The 19446-nt window shown below is 42.3% G+C and overlaps 1 protein-coding gene across 5 annotated transcripts in view; it reads left to right on the forward strand.

Moving 5' to 3' along the window:
* The window catches only part of COL12A1 (collagen type XII alpha 1 chain), a 107567-nt gene that overhangs the window by 64058 nt on the left and 24063 nt on the right, over positions 1-19446 (forward strand). For all 5 annotated transcript variants that reach the window (XM_036916189.2, XM_057494160.1, XM_036916188.2 and 2 more), the window contains 16 exons: positions 381-510; positions 1141-1283; positions 2926-3055; positions 3590-3709; positions 4790-4936; positions 7275-7391; positions 7514-7660; positions 8190-8264; positions 9923-10062; positions 11632-11755; positions 11916-12059; positions 13524-13688; positions 15002-15040; positions 15142-15280; positions 17212-17354; positions 17608-17717. In XM_036916189.2, the coding sequence (XP_036772084.2) occupies positions 381-510; positions 1141-1283; positions 2926-3055; positions 3590-3709; positions 4790-4936; positions 7275-7391; positions 7514-7660; positions 8190-8264; positions 9923-10062; positions 11632-11755; positions 11916-12059; positions 13524-13688; positions 15002-15040; positions 15142-15280; positions 17212-17354; positions 17608-17717 (2013 nt within the window). The remainder of the gene's footprint in view (positions 1-380; positions 511-1140; positions 1284-2925; positions 3056-3589; positions 3710-4789; positions 4937-7274; positions 7392-7513; positions 7661-8189; positions 8265-9922; positions 10063-11631; positions 11756-11915; positions 12060-13523; positions 13689-15001; positions 15041-15141; positions 15281-17211; positions 17355-17607; positions 17718-19446) is intronic.

Raw genomic sequence — 19446 nt, forward strand, 5'->3', positions numbered from 1 at the left:
CTGTTGCTGGAGTAGCTATTTTAAATACAAAATCTCCCCCACCCATGTGGGGAACCTTCTCTAATAGGTACCTGACATTCAAGATGCTCTTGGGTAACCATGGTGAGCCCTGGGTGTTATATTGAGAATCTTTACAATAAACAGAAACGGGAGATAAGTGAAGCTATAAGGACCAAGTATGAGCCTAACTTTCTTTGCAGGGCAGTTTCTGAGGATAAACTGCGTCAAACGGTGGGGCTTGGGCGTCTCCTGAGGGGGCACAGGGTTGGCTCCTGAGCGCCTGGGCTCAGCCTTTCATTATAGACGCTAGTCTGCTGATAAAGGACTTGATAAGCATTGAGGTTGTCCTCGGGCAGAATCTGGCATTTCCCCCCCTCTAGACCGTGGTGCCAGGAAACACTCAGACGGTGCGCGTGGAGCGGCTGATCCCGGGCACAGCTTACTCTGTGAACGTCGTCGCCCTCTACACGGATGCAGAGGGTGACCCCAGCCCCGGCCAGGGCCAGACACGTGAGCCCCAGATCCCCTCCCACGGCGGGCAGGGCTTCTCCCGGCGGGCGAGGAGGGGCGGGGCAGCGAGCGAAGGAGGGAGAGGTTTCTGCCTGTGCGCCCGCGAGGGGGGCCCGGGCCTGGTTCCGCCTGGGCTCTGCCCCGTCCGTGGCCCAGGCTGGCACTTCGGGCCCGGCGCCGCCCTCTGGGCTGGGGGCCTGTCCTCACCCAGGACCTAAGCTAGAGAAGCTCTTTCTCTGTCCGCCCTGCAGTGGGTCTGCTCACCGGATGGGCACCTAGGAAATGCCAGGGCTCGGCCTCCAGGCATCGTCAGACAGGAGGCGGTTAGAGCCGCGGAGTGACCCTTTCCTCTCCTGGGCTGCACATTTAGGTTCACATGTAGCTTGGGTCACTCAAAGCTTGGCATGTAACGGTAGCTCTGAAACGTAGCACTTTTTTTTTTACCGTTTCTGGTCACATTAAAACTACAGAAGGTGTGTGTCTTATACGGGAGTAAAGCTACTACTGAGCAGTGTGACCGCCTTCCTATGACCTGGGCAGAATTCTCCTCTACCCCCAGCCCTGCTCCCACCCCCGTGTCCACCATGCCCACAGACAAGCAGCTAACACTGTTGCATTTTATTTTTTTAGTACCACGAAGCGGGCCGAGAAACCTGAGGGTCTCCGGGGAGACGACCAACAGCCTCTCTGTGTCCTGGGATCATGCCGACGGGCCAGTGCATCAGTACAGGGTCATCTACTCTCCCACCGTGGGCGATCCGATTGATGAATACGTGAGTCCACTACTAGTTTTTGAGCGCTTTGTAATCTCCCCTGCGGCTGGAAGGTGGAATTGAGCTCTCGTTTGGAAGGCTGTGCCGTGATCACAGTGAAGGCCTTGTCCCCGTGTGACAGCCGCATCTCAGATGACTTTCTCCGATGTGATACCGAGCGCGCCTGACTGTGCTTGCTGCCGCCCTCCTGGCATCACTGAGGCTCGGTCTTTGTTTGCGCTCATCTCTGTTCTAAACACAGACTGAAAACCTGCCTTATTAAATGCATATTTCTAACCACCTGATTGTACCATAGGAATAAGTCTAGGGAAACACGACCCCTATTATTCTGAGCTACGAAATGAATGTTCAAATGGTGTGACTATCCAAATCCTATCCTTTCTTCAAATCTAATTCTTCTACAAGATTGTCCTCAAATATTCCAGTACTAATTGATCTCTTTTCTCTAAATTTAACATTTTCTGGTATACTTTGCTTTGGGAACATAGATGCTCTCATATTAGTTTCAAACTGTCTGAGTGGCATGTTTTGTCTCTCCAGAACCATATTCAGGTTTCACGTAGCTTCCTTACAGCCTTCACTACGTGCACCTGTTTGTTGAGGATGGAAAAACCACTTTCTTTAAAGTTTCATGGTGAACCAATGTGATGGGTCAGTACAAGACTGACAGCATGTTGACTGAAAAGTAGTCACTCAGGTTTATAGTTTGTGACCATTTTGCCGCATACATCTCTTTTGATCATTCTGCCCCACTACCCCCGAGGTATAAAATATTTCATTCCCTTGAACTTGATATATTAGGCTGTAATTAATCCCCCATTTTTATTAATAAAAAATACATGTAACTGTCATTCAGAGTTTCTGATCATAATAAGATAAGAGCAGTATTAAGCACACTTAGTCTGGCAAAGCCAAGAAGCTCAGGCTTTTGTGTTTATTCAGATTTGCTGTGGATAAATATGCAATTTCCCAAAAACATTAGAAACATAATTTCTTCCCTCAGTTCACCATCTGTAGTCATGAGATGCTATCCTGGGAATCATTAGTATAAATAATGAGCATTGTTTATAGAAGTTCAGCACAGGAGTGGGAGAGAGAGAGAGGGGTGGAGCTGGCCCACTTCCTCTTCACCGAGGTAGTTGAATGTATTTTCCATCTCCACTTAGTACCAGCCGAACGGGTATTCTTGAGGGCAGAAACCGAGTCTGGTTTGCTCACCGGTGTATTCGCGGCAGTTGTTCCGGGACTGGCCACGGTGGCGGTGTAGTATATTCGCTGGGGTGCGTGAACAGGGGATGCCTCGGTGAGAGCCGAAGGAGACAGGCGTGGAGCTGAGCCTGCAGCGCAGCGCTGAGGTGTTGAGGCTCTTCCTGCCTTTTGACCTCACAGGTTCCTTCAGAGACGCCCAATCATGGGCTGGTAAGCGGGTGATCCGGGATTTGAGCCAACATCTGTCAGACTCTAAAACCGGCCTCCCACGCAGCACAGAGAAAGTGTGCAGGGTCGCCTTGCTGTGAGCCCTTGTGTGACAAAAAGAAAACATGAAGAAACCATTACTGTTTATGGGAATACATAAAAGCATAGTGTCTTTTCATCTGGAAGTCCTCTAGCTGATAATACATTTATAATTCAATTTCTACAGACCACAGTCCCAGGCAGGAGAAATAATGTAATCCTGCAGCTCCTACAGTCCGATACTCCATATAAAATTACTGTCGTTGCTGTTTATGAAGATGGAGATGGTAGTCATCTAACAGGAAATGGAAGAACGGGTAAATGTCTTTTAAATCTTCAAATTCACCTTTACCAATGCACCTCAAATAGTACATTAATATTGCATTAACAGGTATACGAGACACTGAATTTCATCAAATTGATATGAGATTAGAACTTGTATTTTAACTTTTTAAAGGTCTCCTGAAAGAAGAAAAAGGAGACAAAAATCTCCATGTTTTGCTTTGCTTGAGACAGTTTTATGTCTCCCATGCAGAGCCACCGCACATCCTCTGAGCAGGGCTCTGGGTGGGGGGTGCTGGTGAAGGCTGTAGCAGTTCATGCCGTCCAGTTAGCCTCAGCAATTCCCGACTCCACTGGAGTTGCTGTTTGAATTTGGAAAACTGCTAAGCTTTCTGTGAGCATTTCAGTGCTTTTTAATTGTTTTCTGGATAAGGACATTATGGGTTACTATTAAGTTGCTCTCACAGGACTGCACTTATATCAAAACCCATAATCAATACTTATTAAGTTCTCTGTTCCCCTTATATGCCAATGAAAGGTCAGTAACGTGTGCCAATATTGATTTACAGTGGGACTACTTCCACCTCAAAACATACACATCTCCGATGAATGGTATACGAGATTCAGGGTGTCCTGGGACCCCTCACCCTCTCCAGTTCTTGGATACAAAGTTGTGTATAAGCCAGTGGGTAAGGAAACACCTGTCTTATCACAGAAATTCACTGTAGAGTTCTTTGTGTATGAAGGGTTCTTTATTGCACCCCTAGATTAGATTCTCTTGATAGTTCAGTTATCACATCCTCTCCCACTAGAGCTAATATTTATGCAAATTATGTTTTCTGCCAATGATCTAAAATATCACTGTTACTATGGGTGTAGATGAGACTCTCATTAATTTGCATGATGAGAACTTTGACCTGTCCATAAAATTACACAAACTGAATCTGTGTTCAGATATCCTGTTTGTTGTTACAGTTGTGGAATAATGAATATTTAATCAATAAAAACTTCTGTATGTTTCCCATTATGTTAAGGTGTTGTTCTGTCTTGGGCATATGCCTGAGTTTGTTCAGGACAGGTTTGCATTCAACTTCCCACTGAGACTTTCACAACTAAATGGATTATCGCATAAAGTATTTGCTGTCTTTTTTCCTGCATGCTTAGCAAGATGGAAGAAAAATATTCTGTACCAAATTTCTAGAGCATCTTCCATGCACCCAGGAGGGCTATGAACTAGAAAAAAAATGAAGGAGAGAGAAGGCAAGAGACAGGAAATGTGAGCCTGTGTAAGAAATGCAGACAGAACTTAAAGGATAAGGAGGTGTTGGCAACTGAGGACCTTCGGTAACCAAACTTGTGAAATGAAGTCCAAGTTAAAAATTCTTACATCATGTCCACAACAAATTTAAGTACTGTTAATTGAGCACCTACTAGGTGTAAAGCATTATGCTGGCAAAGTGGGGCTTAGAGAAGAGGCTTGATAGTCCAGGGTAGTTGATTATGTGATTGATTTATTCATTGAGGGAACACTGATTATATACCTGTTACATTCTATGTACTGTGCTGTATGCCTTGAGAAGTAGTAAAGACTTCAGTCTCTGTTTATAGCTTCACACTGTGTGGCATATGCTGCATTATATGGTGAATTCAGAGACAGAATTAACAGTGTTCATACTAGCATATCAGTATAAGTTAAGGTATTTGATTTTAAGAAAAATTTGAGACTAGTGATGGCATATTTCTGTGTCCTTTTGTGATCATTGCTGAAGGTTCCAGTGAGCCCATGGAAACCTTTGTTGGAGAAGTGACATCGTACACGTTGCACAACCTCAATCCCAGCACAAGCTATGATGTGAATGTTTATGCTCAGTATGATTCTGGACTCAGCGTCCCCCTGACGGGTCAAGGCACTACCTGTGAGTCACAGATCTTTCCATGATTGTAAGAAAAAGTTTCCAAGATTGTAAGAAGCCTCTGTCAACTTTAATTTCTTCTTAAATATAAGCATGTTGTTAAGCACATAAGCATTTCCTCAGCCCTAAGTAGGTGACCCTTTTGTATCCAGTTAACAAACATATAAGTAATGTTTGGGATACAAAAACCTATATGATGAGGTATTTTTACTTCTCATAAAATGTATTTTGAACTTTGAAAGACACAAAATTGTAAAAATTATGATTTCTATCCATGAATGAACTTTAGAATTTGAGTTGAAATGGTATGTAGTTTTTTGACATTTGATGTTAATACATATATTACCTAGATGCATTGATTTAATTGAAAGTAATCATAGAAATGCCATGATTACTGGTTCTGCCCACAGATAAATTTTGTTGTCATCAATTGCTTTTATAACAATTTAAGGATTTAGCAGGTAGCCTTTCAGAAAAGTTCTTATTGTTTTCCATGAACTGTCTTTGACAAATGTAGTATTGAGAAGTGAGTGTGGAATTTGATTTCCTTGAAAATCAGTGGTAGAAAGGGAGGTCTGCTTCCTGACCTTAAGCTATACTACAAAGCTACAGTAATCAAAACAGTATGGTACTGGCAGTAGTACCATACCAGACCAACAGATCAAAGGAACAGAATAGAGATCCCACATATAAACCCACACGTATATGGTCAATTACTACATGATAAAGGAACCATGAATATACAATAGGGAAAAGCCAGCCTTTTCAATAACTGGTGCTGGGACTGAACAGCTACATGTAAGAGAATGAAACTGGATTACTGCCTAACTCCATACACAAAAGTAAACTTGAAATGGATTAAAGACCTAAATATAAGACCTGAAACCATAAAACTCTTAGAAGAAAACATAGGCAAAAATATCTTGAGCATAAGTATGAGTAATTTTTTCTGGACACATCTCTAGAAGGAAATGACAAGGGAAACAAAATAAAAAATGAACAAGTGGGACTACATCAAGCCAAAAAACTTCTGTACAGCAAAGGACACCATCAGAATAACAAAAAGGCAACTACACTGTGGGAGAATATATTCATAAATGATTCATCTGATAAGGGAGTAACATCCAAAATATATAAAGAATTCATACAACTCAACATCAAAAAAACAAATAACCTGATTAAAAATGGGTAGAGGACCTGAACAGACATTTTTCCAAAGAAGACAGACAGATGGCCAACAGGCACATGAAAAGATGCTCCACATTGTTAATCATCATGGAAATGAAAGTTAAAACCACAATGAGATATCACCTCATACCAGTCAGAATGGCTACTATCCAAAAGATAAGAAATAACAAGTGTTGGTGAGTATGTGGAGAAAAGGAAGCCCTTCTGCATTGTAGGTGGGAATGCAAATTGGTGCAACTGCTGTGGAAAGCAGTATGGAGGTTCCTCAAAAAAACTAAAAATAGAAATACCATATAACCCAACAATTCCACTTCTAGGAATTTACCCAAAGAAAACAAAATCCATGATTTGAAAAGACATATGTACCCCTATGTTTATTGCCACATTATTTACAATAGCCAAGTCATGGTAGCAACCTAAGTGGTAGCAACCCAGTGACGGTAGCAACCGTCAATAGATGAATGGATAAAGAAGAGGTGGTACGTATACACAATGGAATATTATTCAACCATAAAAAAGAAACCCTGCCATTTGTGACAACATGGATGGACCTAAAGGGGATTATGCTAAGTGAAATAAACCAGGCGGAAAAAGACAAATACAATACAATTTCACTTATTTGTGGAATATAAAAATAAAATGAAGAATATAGCAGTAGGCTCATAGACACTGAGAAGTGACTGGTGGTTACCATGGGGGCAGGGCTGGGGTGGGTGGTTGGAAGGGTGAGGGGGATAAAGGGGCATGGAAATTCTCAATCATATTGTAAGTCGGTCACGGGGACGGTGGTACAGGATGGAGACTGTAGCCAGTGATTCTGTGTCATCTTTCTACACTGACACATGGTAACAGCACTAGTTGGGGTGAGGTGTTAGTGATGTGGGTAACCGGTGAACCACTGAGTTGTATACTTGAAACCAATATAAGATCGTGTATCAGCTACACTTCAAATATATATCTATAGCAGGGAGGGGTGTTGTGGCTGTCTCACACTTTCATGTTTGTTTCTTATGAGGAAACCTAGTAAGGTTTTAGACATTTTCTTTTTTCTCAGCCACACTGGAGGTTTTAAAATTGTGTTATGATTAAATGTGTGCTTTTATTGGCTGATATTTATGAAGTAAATCTCTTTCTCGCTTTCTTTCTTTTGTAGTGTATTTAAATGTGACAGATCTGAAAACTCACCAGGTTGGGTGGGATACTTTCTGCGTCAGATGGTCACCCCACCGGGCAGCCACATCCTACAGGCTAAAACTAAGCCCTGCAGATGGTACGTGTGCAACACCTCACGCCTCAGCAAGCAGATGCCATTTGTTTCTAAAACGATATGTAAAAATGTCTCCAACTATCACTGATGTGGGCACTGGCATTTTCCTTTGTTGTCATGATCAGGAACCAGAGGACAAGAAATCACAGTGCGTGGATCAGAAACCAGCCACTGCTTCACTGGCCTGTCACCAGACACTGATCACAGTGTCACTGTCTTTGTGCAGACACCGAACCTTGAGGGACCAGGTGTCTCCATCAGAGAACACACCAGTAAGTTTTCGAGTCATCTGGAAAGTCTCCGTGAGTCATCAGAGAAGGCTGCAGGTGTGGGGGGGCTTCGGGGGCTCTGTGTGGCTCTTCTCCCCTGGGCAGCAGTGATGATGGGATGGTGGCAGGTTCCTGAAGGTGGGTCTCTGGCAGGTTTAGGACCTGTATCTGCAGCAAATCCGTGTTGCCCCTGCTACAGAGTTAGTGTCATTCTAAGGAAAGGGCTAAAGAATGGAGGTACGGCTCCAGCTGACAGTGAGAAGCGGAAGGATCCGTGCTCCTGGCATGTACTCACTGGACCCTGTCTGAAGGCCTTCCCTCTGCCCGTGGCTCTTGGCCCTGCTCTCCGCAGCTAGAGTCAGTGGTGAATGACACCCATGACACCGAGTTTGGGTGAAGGGGAATTCCCGGCACGTCAGTGCCAGTGAGACATGATTCATTACCAAAGGCTTGAATTGCTCTTAAAATGTACTTCCTGTGGTGTGAAGTGTGCACATGCTGTGTTTTTCTAATTGCTGTTTTTCAATTCTAGCTGTAAAACCAACAGAAGCCCCCACGGAGCCACCCACACCTCCTCCCCCTCCCACAATTCCGCCTGCCCGGGAAGGTGCGTACCCCCGACCAGGCAATGCAGGCAGCTCGTGGGGTGGACAGCCTTCTTATTTATGCAGCCTGTACATTTCCAATTGATATGCAACGTTTCTGATTTATTATTTTTGCTGTAGATTTTTCAGGATAAAAGACAAGATTACCAGAATAAGCTCTTCACCCCCTCTGGGCACATTTTGGTGTGAATAAAATTAGCTAAACTAATAGGCTAATCCAGCTCTTTAGTTGCAACCACGTTTCCTCCGTTGTGCAGATTAGTGGCTGGTGACACCTTCCTTACACAGGCCGTCGTCACAGGGCCGGCATTTCTGCCCGCTGGCTGCTGGGTCAGTAGGCGCTGTGAACCTTTCTGTGTCGCTCTGCAACCTGGCCCCTGGGGCCCTTGGTTTTGGAATTCCTGGCATCTGACCTGTAAGGTGCCCTGGAATACACAGAGCTAAGAAGTTTCCATTCACCCAAGTTTGAGACATAATTGTCACTTGCTGTGAACTGGTAGAAAGACATACTGAGCTATTAAAACTGGTCTCTTAGGAATTTGGGGACAGTTCTCAGTGTTTTATCAAATTAAGTTTAAACTAACTACTGGTTTATGCTTTACCCACGTTCTCTTTCTAACATTTAATTGAAAGCATTTCAGGTTTTAAAAGTATTTTTATCTTAGAAGGCTCTACAATGCTTTATCTTTATTAAATCTATTAAGCAAGTGAAAATTGAAAGTCTCTCACTAAAGGATAAAATAATACTGTTATTATTATAGAATTAATAATGGGTTTCTTTAAATTAAACTGTTGAAAGAAATTCAGTAAATAATTTGGCTTAAAAACATGTTAAGTTTTTTTTTTCTTAATAGACTTTATTTTTTAGAGCAGTTTTAGGTTCACAGCAAAATTGAGCTGAAAGTGCAGAGTTCCCATAGGCTGCCTCCCCCTCACATGCACAGCTTCCCCCAATCAACACCCAGCACCAGAGGGGTACACTTGTCATGACCTTGGAGCCTGCAGTGACACCTCATCATCACCCATAGGCCAGAGTTTAGGGTTCACTCTTGGCACTGTATACTCTACATGTTAAATTTTTATACTCTAATGTTTTGTTAATTTTTTTTAGCCTATATGTCTGAAAATTCAAACTCAAGACATTATTTTATTCTCTGGCTTTCCTCCCTCTATATGATTCTAGTGGCCTAATTTAAATTTGAAGGACACCTTATTTGCACCAAATTTTGAATAATTGTATACGAAATCTACAGACCTATGAATGGCTCCTTTTAAGTCCTTGACGTGGTTGCTTTTCATTTGATTTCCTCCTCATTTATTGTTCGAAGCTTCCTAAAGAGTTCCACCAGGAAAGAGCATATGTTTGCATAACAGATCCAAACAGATGGAGTGATTCCAGAGCAGAAACTGAGGGCCAGTTAGACCAGCGCTTCTCAAACTCTGTTGCTCACCTGGGCATTTTGGTGTTGCTGAGCTGATTCAAGGAGTCTGGGGTAGGGCCCAGAGCTTTGTGTCTCTGCATGGCTCCCAGGCGACGCTGTTGTGCATGAACCACACTTTGAGCCCAAGGTGTTGGTTTTATAAATTACACTTCTCAGTTGCATAACTTCATCTGAATGAAAGAGTTTGTGAGGTTCAGGCTCCTTCCTTTTCCCCCCAGTGTGCAGAGGGGCCAAGGCGGACATCGTGTTCTTGACTGACGCCTCCTGGAGCATCGGGGATGACAATTTTAACAAAGTGGTCAAATTCATCTTCAATACTGTGGGAGCCTTTGATGAAATCAGTCCTGCTGGAATTCAGGTGGGTTTCATCTCACAGGTGGCTCTTCGTTTGTGGCATCTTGCTTCTTCCTTCGAACTGTCCTTCCTAAGTTTAAGAAAGACTTCTTGCTATAAAGTGTGTTTTGACTTTTGTTACATGCTATTTTCATTCCATATGTATTTTAGGTAAGGAGTTGGGTGTAAACGATAAATAAATAGAAAAATAAATATTCCTCTGGATAAAGCTGAGAATCTCCTCCACCGCTCCCAACATACACATGACCTGAACACTCAGGTGCAGTGGCTCCGAACGATTTTTGAGGATCTTGCCAGATCCCTCTGAGAATCTGATTAAAGTTATTACTAACCACTTCCTGGATTCTGCAACCTTGAACACCCACTTCAAATTCCACCCTTTCTGGAGAGGCTTCCTTGATAGCTTTACGCATTCCATCCTCCTGACCGATTTTGTCTTTACTGCTGTCATGGCAAGTGTCGCACAGTATTGTCACTATCTGTATCACTCTCTTCTATCTGGATCATTGACTCCTTAATGCAAGACACTGTATCACATTATTATTATTTTTGAATTCTTTCTTTCCCATTCCTCCTGGTGAATTAGCTTCTTAATTTTGGCAGTTCTTCACTGTGGGGTCTTAGAGACATTATGAAACGAAGAGATTTTGACATAAACCACAAATAATCTCATAAATGAATCGTGTCGTCTTTTATGGACTAGTACTTCATTCAATATTCTACATTCAGATCTCCAATAATCCTGTGGGTGTTGTTCCAGCCCACGAAGAGTAAAAAATCAGACTAATCTTATATTCTTAAAGTGTCAACAGCTAAGTCATTTTTCCCCTCCTTTTAGAAATTAGAATTTCTAATAAAGAGTAAAAAATAGCTACCGTATTTTATTAACTACCATAGCTACCATATTCTGTAAACCAGCTACTTTGTATATGTGATTATTAGTCCTTAAAACAACAGTAGAAAGTAAGCATAATTATCTCCAGTTTTACTGGTAAGGCAATCAAAGCCCAGAGATGTTGAGAGCTTGCCCAGTGTCACATAGCTATTGAGGGGCAGGGCAAGGGCGTGAGTTCGGTGGGTTCTGACCGCAATGCCTGTACTCTTCCTGCTAAGTCACACCGCCACTGAGTGTGTGATGAGTGCTAATTAGTACCACATATATGACAATTGTCTATTGCTGTGAAGAACGGAGGAGGCACTGAGAAGGAGCAGCTGGCTGAGGACCAGTTGCTTAGCCATTGTTTGAGTTCAAGGTGTTCTGTTCTCATTTCTAGTCTTGGCACCTCACTGCTTCCCGGCTGCACCCCTGCTTTCCTACCTCCCAGAGAAGGGCTCCATGTGAATACAGCATATCTACATTATGATTCTGATTATTGACAGTTTCACTGGCCATTAGAAATGAGAAGATGTAATGAGACAATAGCAGTCACTGTTACTACATCAGCTATAAAGAACTGATGTTGTCAGGCCTGAGATACTTTTTCCCATTCTGCAGCGAGAGAAATTGCTGAAAATTGAAATACCAGAAGAGACCGCCGTCTGACTCTCACCTCCAAACCACATTCCCTTTCAGGTCTCGTTTGTGCAATACAGTGACGAGGTCAAGTCTGAGTTCAAGCTGAACACGTACAATGACAAGGCCCTGGCCCTCGGGGCCCTGCAGAATATTAGGTACAGAGGCGGAAACACAAGAACAGGTCAGTCGGCCAGAGGGTGTGAAGCCCCTCTCTCTGCTGGGAGCGGTGGAGCTGGGTGTGCCGTCTCAGTGCTCAGATTCTTACTGGCTGGGTGTGACCGGCGGCATCTGGTCAGTTCTAACCGAGGCGACACTGACATGTTCCATGCCACGCTCTGCAGGCAAGGCCCTCACGTTCATCAAGGAGAAGGTGCTGACCTGGGAGAGCGGCATGAGGAAGAGCGTCCCCAAGGTGCTGGTCGTGGTCACGGACGGGCGGTCACAGGACGAGGTGAAGAGGGCCGCGCTGGTCATACAGCACTCAGGTGGGCACGGGCGTGGGCTGCACGCGGTGGTCACGTCCCCAGGAGCTGCACTCGGTGGTCTCACTCCTCCACCCCCCGCCAGGAGCTGGTATCCAGTGCCTGCACCTCCCACGAGCTGATGCCCAGTGGTCTCACTTGCCATGTTAACATTTGAAATGTTAAGTGAAGGCTCAAGAGACCAAAGTTGCTGGTTTCACTTTGTTCCTGTTTTACTCTACTCCATACTTCATAGTGGTGGTTTATATTTAATTATGGAATGATTCGGTACATGCTCAAAAATGACATGATGTAATCTTTGCATAGGATGTGACTGAGGGTCTGTCAGAGAGCAGAGCTGATTCCTCCATGTGAGTCGTGGCGTGGGCCCAGAGCAGGCTTCCTGCCCAGCAGTGCATCTTGACACTGGTTCTCTGCACAAGGAGAGACATAGGGAAGCCTCTAGTCCGAGCACATTCCTGCAGATGCAGATGCAATTCAGTTTAGAAAAGCGAGCTGCAGAGGAGGAGTGTGGAGGCCTCAGGGAGGTGCCCCAGGGCAGATCTTGGCAACCTAGCTCCCTGAGAGCATCCTGGCGAATCTGCCCTTGGGTCAGTCATTAGGATTATGAGAGAGGAACTAACTCTTACCAGCATTTGCATTAATACCCTCTCTGCTTCCCCAGGTAGGGATCCAAGGTGGACATATTTTAGAATTCTCTGCTGTGTAAGATTTGTTGTAGCAAATTGCAGAGTACTTTGTTGCATGAAATTCATCATCTGCACATACATGATCCTTTATCTGGAAGTATGAGTCATACTATCTTTCCTCAGTAGAGATCGATTTTTATAAATTATTGCCTCTGTTGTGGCACTGTGAGCAGATTCTGTATTTTGCTCTCTTTGCTGATTTAAGTTTGGGATTACGAATGCTTGCTTGAGTTACCTATTTAAATTTAATTAGTCTATTTTTTTCTACTTTGACATTAAGATTTTCGAGTGAAGACTTTATTTGCATCAGTCTAAATAAGGGAGAGGGTATTGCTGGTGAGGGTTCCACTCTGAGAGTAGCCAGAGCGCTGCCTCGGGCTGGAGTTCACTGAGGAAATCAAGAGCTCACATGTCAAAATGAGGTCATTCTTTGGCTCCTGAGGGAGTCACGCTTGAAATGTTGAGGTGCCTGGGAGAGCTGCAGAGTTCATGAGGCCAGGGAAGGAGATGTGGAGCAATATTAGTCTTTCTGTCATCTAAAAATGCTTATCTACTGTTAGGATTTTATCTTAGAAAATCCGATTAATTGAATTTTCAAAGTCAGAAAATAGGAAGGCCTGGAAAAAGTCCACCGTCATTGAAGGGAGTTTATGTTAGCCAAGAGGACCTGATGCATGCGCTGAGAACTACGGAGGCGCTTCTGAAGTTTTGCCTTCAGTCGCTGAACAGTCAGGGCGGAGCGGGGTGTGCGATGCCCTCTGTGAACGCCGCCCCGCAGGGTTCAGCATCTTCGTGGTGGGCGTGGCCGACGTGGACTACAATGAGCTCGCCAACATCGCCAGCAAGCCGAGCGAGCGGCACGTGTTCATCGTGGATGACTTTGAGTCCTTTGAGAAGATTGAGGACAATCTCATCACATTTGTCTGTGAAACTGCCACCTCAAGTAAGTCGTGGTCCAAATGGGTCCATCATCTCACTTGTTTTGAAAAATAACTTGGACAATTCCCTATCCTATATGGGATCAAGTCTGTGTGCATAAATAGGTCCTGGGAAATCACTTGAGGACCTGATGAATCATTGTTCCTATTGGGATCGTGCTAGATGTGTGCTTGTCAGAGTTTCATTTTTAGCCTTGGAGATGAAATATTCCTTGTATGGAAATACAATATATCCTTTCCCACCATCCTGATGCTTGTGACATTTGAGTGAATTAATCTTCATCTTAGAATGCATTTATAGAAGCATTTCTGAGAGATGAGGGAGTTCCCTATTAGTAATCAATTGGTATTCGTTCTGTCAACATCCATGCCTCAAAGGAGCAATGAAAAAACCCACTTGTGCATATGTGTGCCATAGAAATACACTTGGTTCCCATTTGTTTTTCTGGATATAGACTTTTCTTATACCAAGTGCTCAAGTTCAGCTTTTAAAATACAGTGAAGTACCAAAGATTGATTATTTAAGTCAGCTTATCCTCTTCCCCATCCATGGGCACTGATTCTGGGGGGTAGAGGGTATGGAGGCATGTAGGTGGCTAGTCCAGCCCCTGGATCCCAGGCTGGGCTATACTTCACAAGTGTTCTATTTCCCTCTGTTACACATTAAATCAAAAACTCAGAACTCTGTTCGAGTCTCAGCAGTACACAAATGTCAGTGGTTTATGGTGAAAGCTTACAGTAAAAACATACGATGAAAGCTTGTGTTGAAGCTCAGAACGGAGACGCGCTGGCAGCGGTGGTCAGGAGCTGCATGCCTCCCCAGTGGACCTGAAGGTCACCCTCTGGCATCTTGGGCTCTGGGTCCAGGGGGGAAACTGCTTCATGCTTGTCACTGTGCCGCACTGCTTGGTGACCAGTGAGAGGCTCTGGGGCTTGGCAGAGAAGAGGGCAAGATAGGGACAAACTCCTCCTGCCTTTGCGTACATCTCAAATTCCTGGAGAGAAAAGTTCTTTGCTCTATTGAACAACATCTGAAGTTTCCCCCCTATAACTCTACTTTACTATTCTTAACGTTGTAAAAATCCAGTGGGACTGGAGAATGTTCAGAAAACATTGTTTATGTTGGTCAGTAGACTAATTTCTCCTACACATAGGAAGTCTACACAAAATAACTTATAAAAAGTTAGATTGATGCTATTTTTTGTGAATGATCGAACAGTTTCATTATTTGATACATGTGCACATCTGCGTCCTGTGCCCATATAACGTGTGTGCATAACGTTGGTGAATCGTACTTACAGAACACTGTACATTGCAGGTTGTCCTCTCGTTTATTTGGACGGCTACACATCCCCAGGTAAGCATTTTTACCACTGGGATAATTTGTTTGAGAATTTAGGCAATAAAATAATAAAAACGGCCTCATTCCAATATTTTCTTTTCTTTCCTGATGTAAAGGTTTTAAGATGCTTGAAGCATACAACCTGACAGAAAAGCATTTTGCCTCTGTACAAGGGGTCTCTTTGGAGTCAGGGTCTTTCCCCAGCTACTCAGCCTACCGGCTTCAGAAGAACGCCTTTGTGCATCAGCCTACAGTGTAAGTGTGACAACTGCAGGCTCTCTTTCTGATAATGGGCCGGACTCTTTGTTTGAGGTTCTTGGAGTCTTTGCTGACTCCTTAGAGTCTAGGAAACATAGTCCTTACGGTGGGACCTGGTGGTCTCTGCATCTGGGTCAGGTGTGCAGGGCGCTGGGACTCGAGCCTGCTGTTCTCGGACCCCAGAACCTCATCTTGGTTCCGCAGTGTCTTGGGCCTCTAGCCTTTTTGAACGGGAGCAGCTGTTCTGGGGTGGGAGCAGGATGGGTCCCAGGGAGCAGGTGGCAGCCCGCAGTGGGCACGGTTGAAGCAGTCAGGCCGGCAGCAGTCCGTGTTTACCGGCCCGGCTCGGGCAATCCGTTGGGAGGCTCTAGATGCTGTTTTCCTTCATGAAAGTTTGCACCTGGGTCTAATAACCAAAATATGCACTTTTAATTCATTAGAATGAAAATATTTGAGTGTTGAAAAATATGTTCGGAAACTCATGGAGAGAAAAGAACAAGAAAAATAAACCTTTCAGAAATTTAGGACAGGGTCAGGGAGCGATGTCTGAAATTTGAAATGCTCTGGGAAAGCTGATAGAAAATTCAGCCCCAAACCAAAGCTAATTTCTTTTAAGGAAGCTCAGATCATAGTGTTGTAGTCTGACCACACTGTAGGTTCCTGATTCTTTTATGGTTAACCAGGCTGGTGTACAGTTTTAGGGTGTTCAGTGAACCCTAGCGGCCCATGCTCAGCTCTTACCACAAAGTGTGGCTCCTGCATTTGACTGCAGCAGCCTTCTCTCTTCTCAAGCATCACAGCTTGTGGCAGAAAGAAACATAAGTGCAATTAAATTATTTTTTCATTAGCACTCATTACTGAGGAAGGGGAAATAGGGCTAGGTGAGGGATGGATTAATATGAAGACTCTAGTTTTAACATGGAATATTATGAAGGTAGCAGTTGCTTGAACATACAAAAGGCAGCATGTTAGCTTTCCCAGAACATATGTTTTAAGAAACAAAACAGCATTAAATTCCAGAAGTACCAGTGATATGGTACAAGGACACGAAACCTCAACATACATTCTGTGCCTTCTGTCAAAATTTTTGGAGGAATAGCCTCATTTCTGTCCAAGAGCTGATTGTCAAAGCATTTCTCCTGTCTTCAGGGAGAAAGTGTTATTAAATGGTCTCACACAGGAAACCATCAATTCTTTGAAGATTCCCCCAGAACAATGATTGACTCAAGTTTGGAAGGACACATGGGTCACATTTTTTTTGTCTAACTGCCTTAGAGCTAAAAACATTTCCTTTTAATGGAATCGCATCCTTTATCATCATTAAACATTTGCACATGTACATGGCCTTAACATCTATTACAGGTTTTATTTTGGGGAACAGATGAACTTCTGGGGATTATTTGACTTACTTTATTTCAAGAGAGGAATTTGGAAGTGTAAGAACTATGAGATAGTTGCGGGGGGAGGGTGGACATGGTAAAACTTTAGGCCTGCTCACTTGTGACCTCATACTCCCGATTTTGGAAATTAAGTGTATTTAGCAAGTCATTCTCTTTAAAGTTTTTCCATTGATACAGTATTTATTACTCTAAAATTATTATATAATTTTATAACCATCTATGTATCTATAAAAAATTAGTTATTATGATAAAAGATCATTTGGCAATGTCCCAGACTTTTGTGACTGTATCAGATTATAAATAATCTATTACTATTTATGTAATGCATCTTTAGTGTTTGGTCTTTTGATGTTTTCCCCTTCTAAATTTGTCCCTCTTCTGATGTGTAGCCAGATTATCATAAATGGCTTCTAATACTACCATATTTCATGCTGAATCCATAATGGGATTCTGACCCAAAGATTTAAAATAATCTCTATGTCTGATGAGAAGCCCTTATTAATTAATTAATTGCACTTTATCCAACAGAGATCTACACCCCAATGGACTCCCTCCTTCATACACGATTATATTATTGTTCCGACTTCTTCCAGAAACACCCAGTGACCCTTTTGCAATTTGGCAGATCACAGACAGAGAATATAAACCACAAGTTGGAGTGATTGCAGATCGTAAGGATTTTTATCTTATTTTAAGAGAGATGCATATATATTTTTTATTATCTTTTTGTTTATATATTTACTTGACATAGGCATTTATGTTTAAAATTAAAAAAAAATAACATCAGGAAATATTCTAATCACATTTTATCTCAATTGAAGTTATTGAATTTTCTAGAACCCCCCAGTAAGATTTATTTGTTAATACTTTAAATATAAAGTATAGCATTCATGTGATTTAATAACAATTATGTGTTGATTACAGCTTCTAGCAAGACATTATCTTTCTTTAACAAGGATACAAGAGGTGAGGTGCAAACTGTTACATTTGACACGGATGAAGTGAAGACATTATTTTATGGAAGCTTTCATAAGGTAAAAACATCAGATTATCTGGTTATTTACAGAAAAAATATAATGCGAAGATTTAAATTCATTCATTTTATTATTTGAGTGTCATATTAAATTGATAGAAACATAGACATGTCTTTTAAAGCAATCTTATTTCTGAGAACTTGATTAATTCAAAGAAGAATATTTAAAACAAAAATAATTATACTAATCAAGAGATAACTATTTTAACATTTTGATGTATTTTCGATGCTAATATCTTTTCAAAATTTGAGTCATGTATATACAATGTTGTTTGCCTATTTTTTTCAATTTACTATTTTATTGGGAGCATTTATTGTCATTTCATTTCAAACATTTAATTATTGTGGATTGTACTTTAAATTGATAAAATTATTCTTTTATAGAGCTCAGTAAACTACTTCTACATGCTCACTTATTGAAAAGTTACAAACATTACAAACATGCCATTCCAAAAGTTATCGTTATCTACCAAAAGAATTGAAACAATGTTTATGAAATTAACTTTTACATAAAACATTAATTCTCTAAAAAAAACTTACTCAAAGTTCTAAGGTGTATTCGTTGGGGATTATCTCTCTTGTTAATCTTTATTAATTTTTTGTATGTCAACACCTGAGGATAAAGAGCCCTTATCAGGTTTCTAAAGGATGATTGACAGTAAGAGCACTGAAGTTGGAAGCGTCAGAAATGAAGAGAACAATCTCGGTTACGAGTGGACTTGTTAGTGGTGTTTCTTGGTCCCCGGGGTTAGGTTCACCGAAGGAGCAGCACTTGTTGCATGTGTGGTCCAAAATCTCTTGAGCGTGACACTCAGGAAGTTAGTCCCCATAGACAGAAGACAAATATTTCCAGTTCAATCAGATTCTCAAGTGAAAATTGAAAAGCTTTCCTGTACTTGAGTAGTCTTAGCTGGATTCCATGCCGATTACATTCCTGAGAATCTTGGTTTCTTTCCAGGATGTTTTTCTTATTCATGAATCAGATTCCTGGTGAGTTGGCAAGGGGACTCCTCATGGAGCTTGAAGAGGCTTCGGAGGCAAAACGAGGAAGGGAAAACAAAGATTTCTGAGTAGAATCGCACATTTCTCCTTAGCAGTTTGTAGACGTTCATGGTGACATGCAGTAAATAAATGTCTATTGTAAAGTAAATTCTAGTTCGACAAATACTAGTAGCATCAGCTGCTCCTTATCTAGTAAGAGCTGCTGAGCCTGGCAGAGTTCTTCTGAGCTGTATCAGTGACACCTTAATTAAGAAAAAAGGTCGTATGTGCTTTTGGCTCATTGATACACTGATTGTACTTTCATTTGAATAACTTGCTAAAGGTACTATTTTATTTTCCCTTCCATACCCACTGAAGATACTAGAAATGTAGTCTTCTACTAACCGACAGATAACCATTGAGGAGCTACTATTTTTTAATTTCCAAGTGTCACCAAATGCTTCATTTTATTTGAGCAAAAAAGTGCAGTAATTTTGCAGAAGGCTATAATGACAGTTATTATTTTTTTTACATTCCCTTCTTTATTTGCCTTTATAGAGAGATATTTATATTCTTAGGTTTTACATAATGCCTCTTCTTTCTCCTTATTAGCCCTCTCCTCAAATTCTCTACCTTCTTTTTTTCATGATATCTTTCTTTTTCCCATTCCCAGTTCCTCCACCCCATTCTTTCAACTTACTCTCATCTGTCCCATCAGCTCCAGGACTGAGCCCCATCGCTGTCGGCTG

Source organism: Manis pentadactyla, chromosome 16 (assembly GCF_030020395.1).
Source record: "Manis pentadactyla isolate mManPen7 chromosome 16, mManPen7.hap1, whole genome shotgun sequence".
NCBI classification, from domain to species: Eukaryota; Metazoa; Chordata; class Mammalia; order Pholidota; family Manidae; genus Manis; species Manis pentadactyla.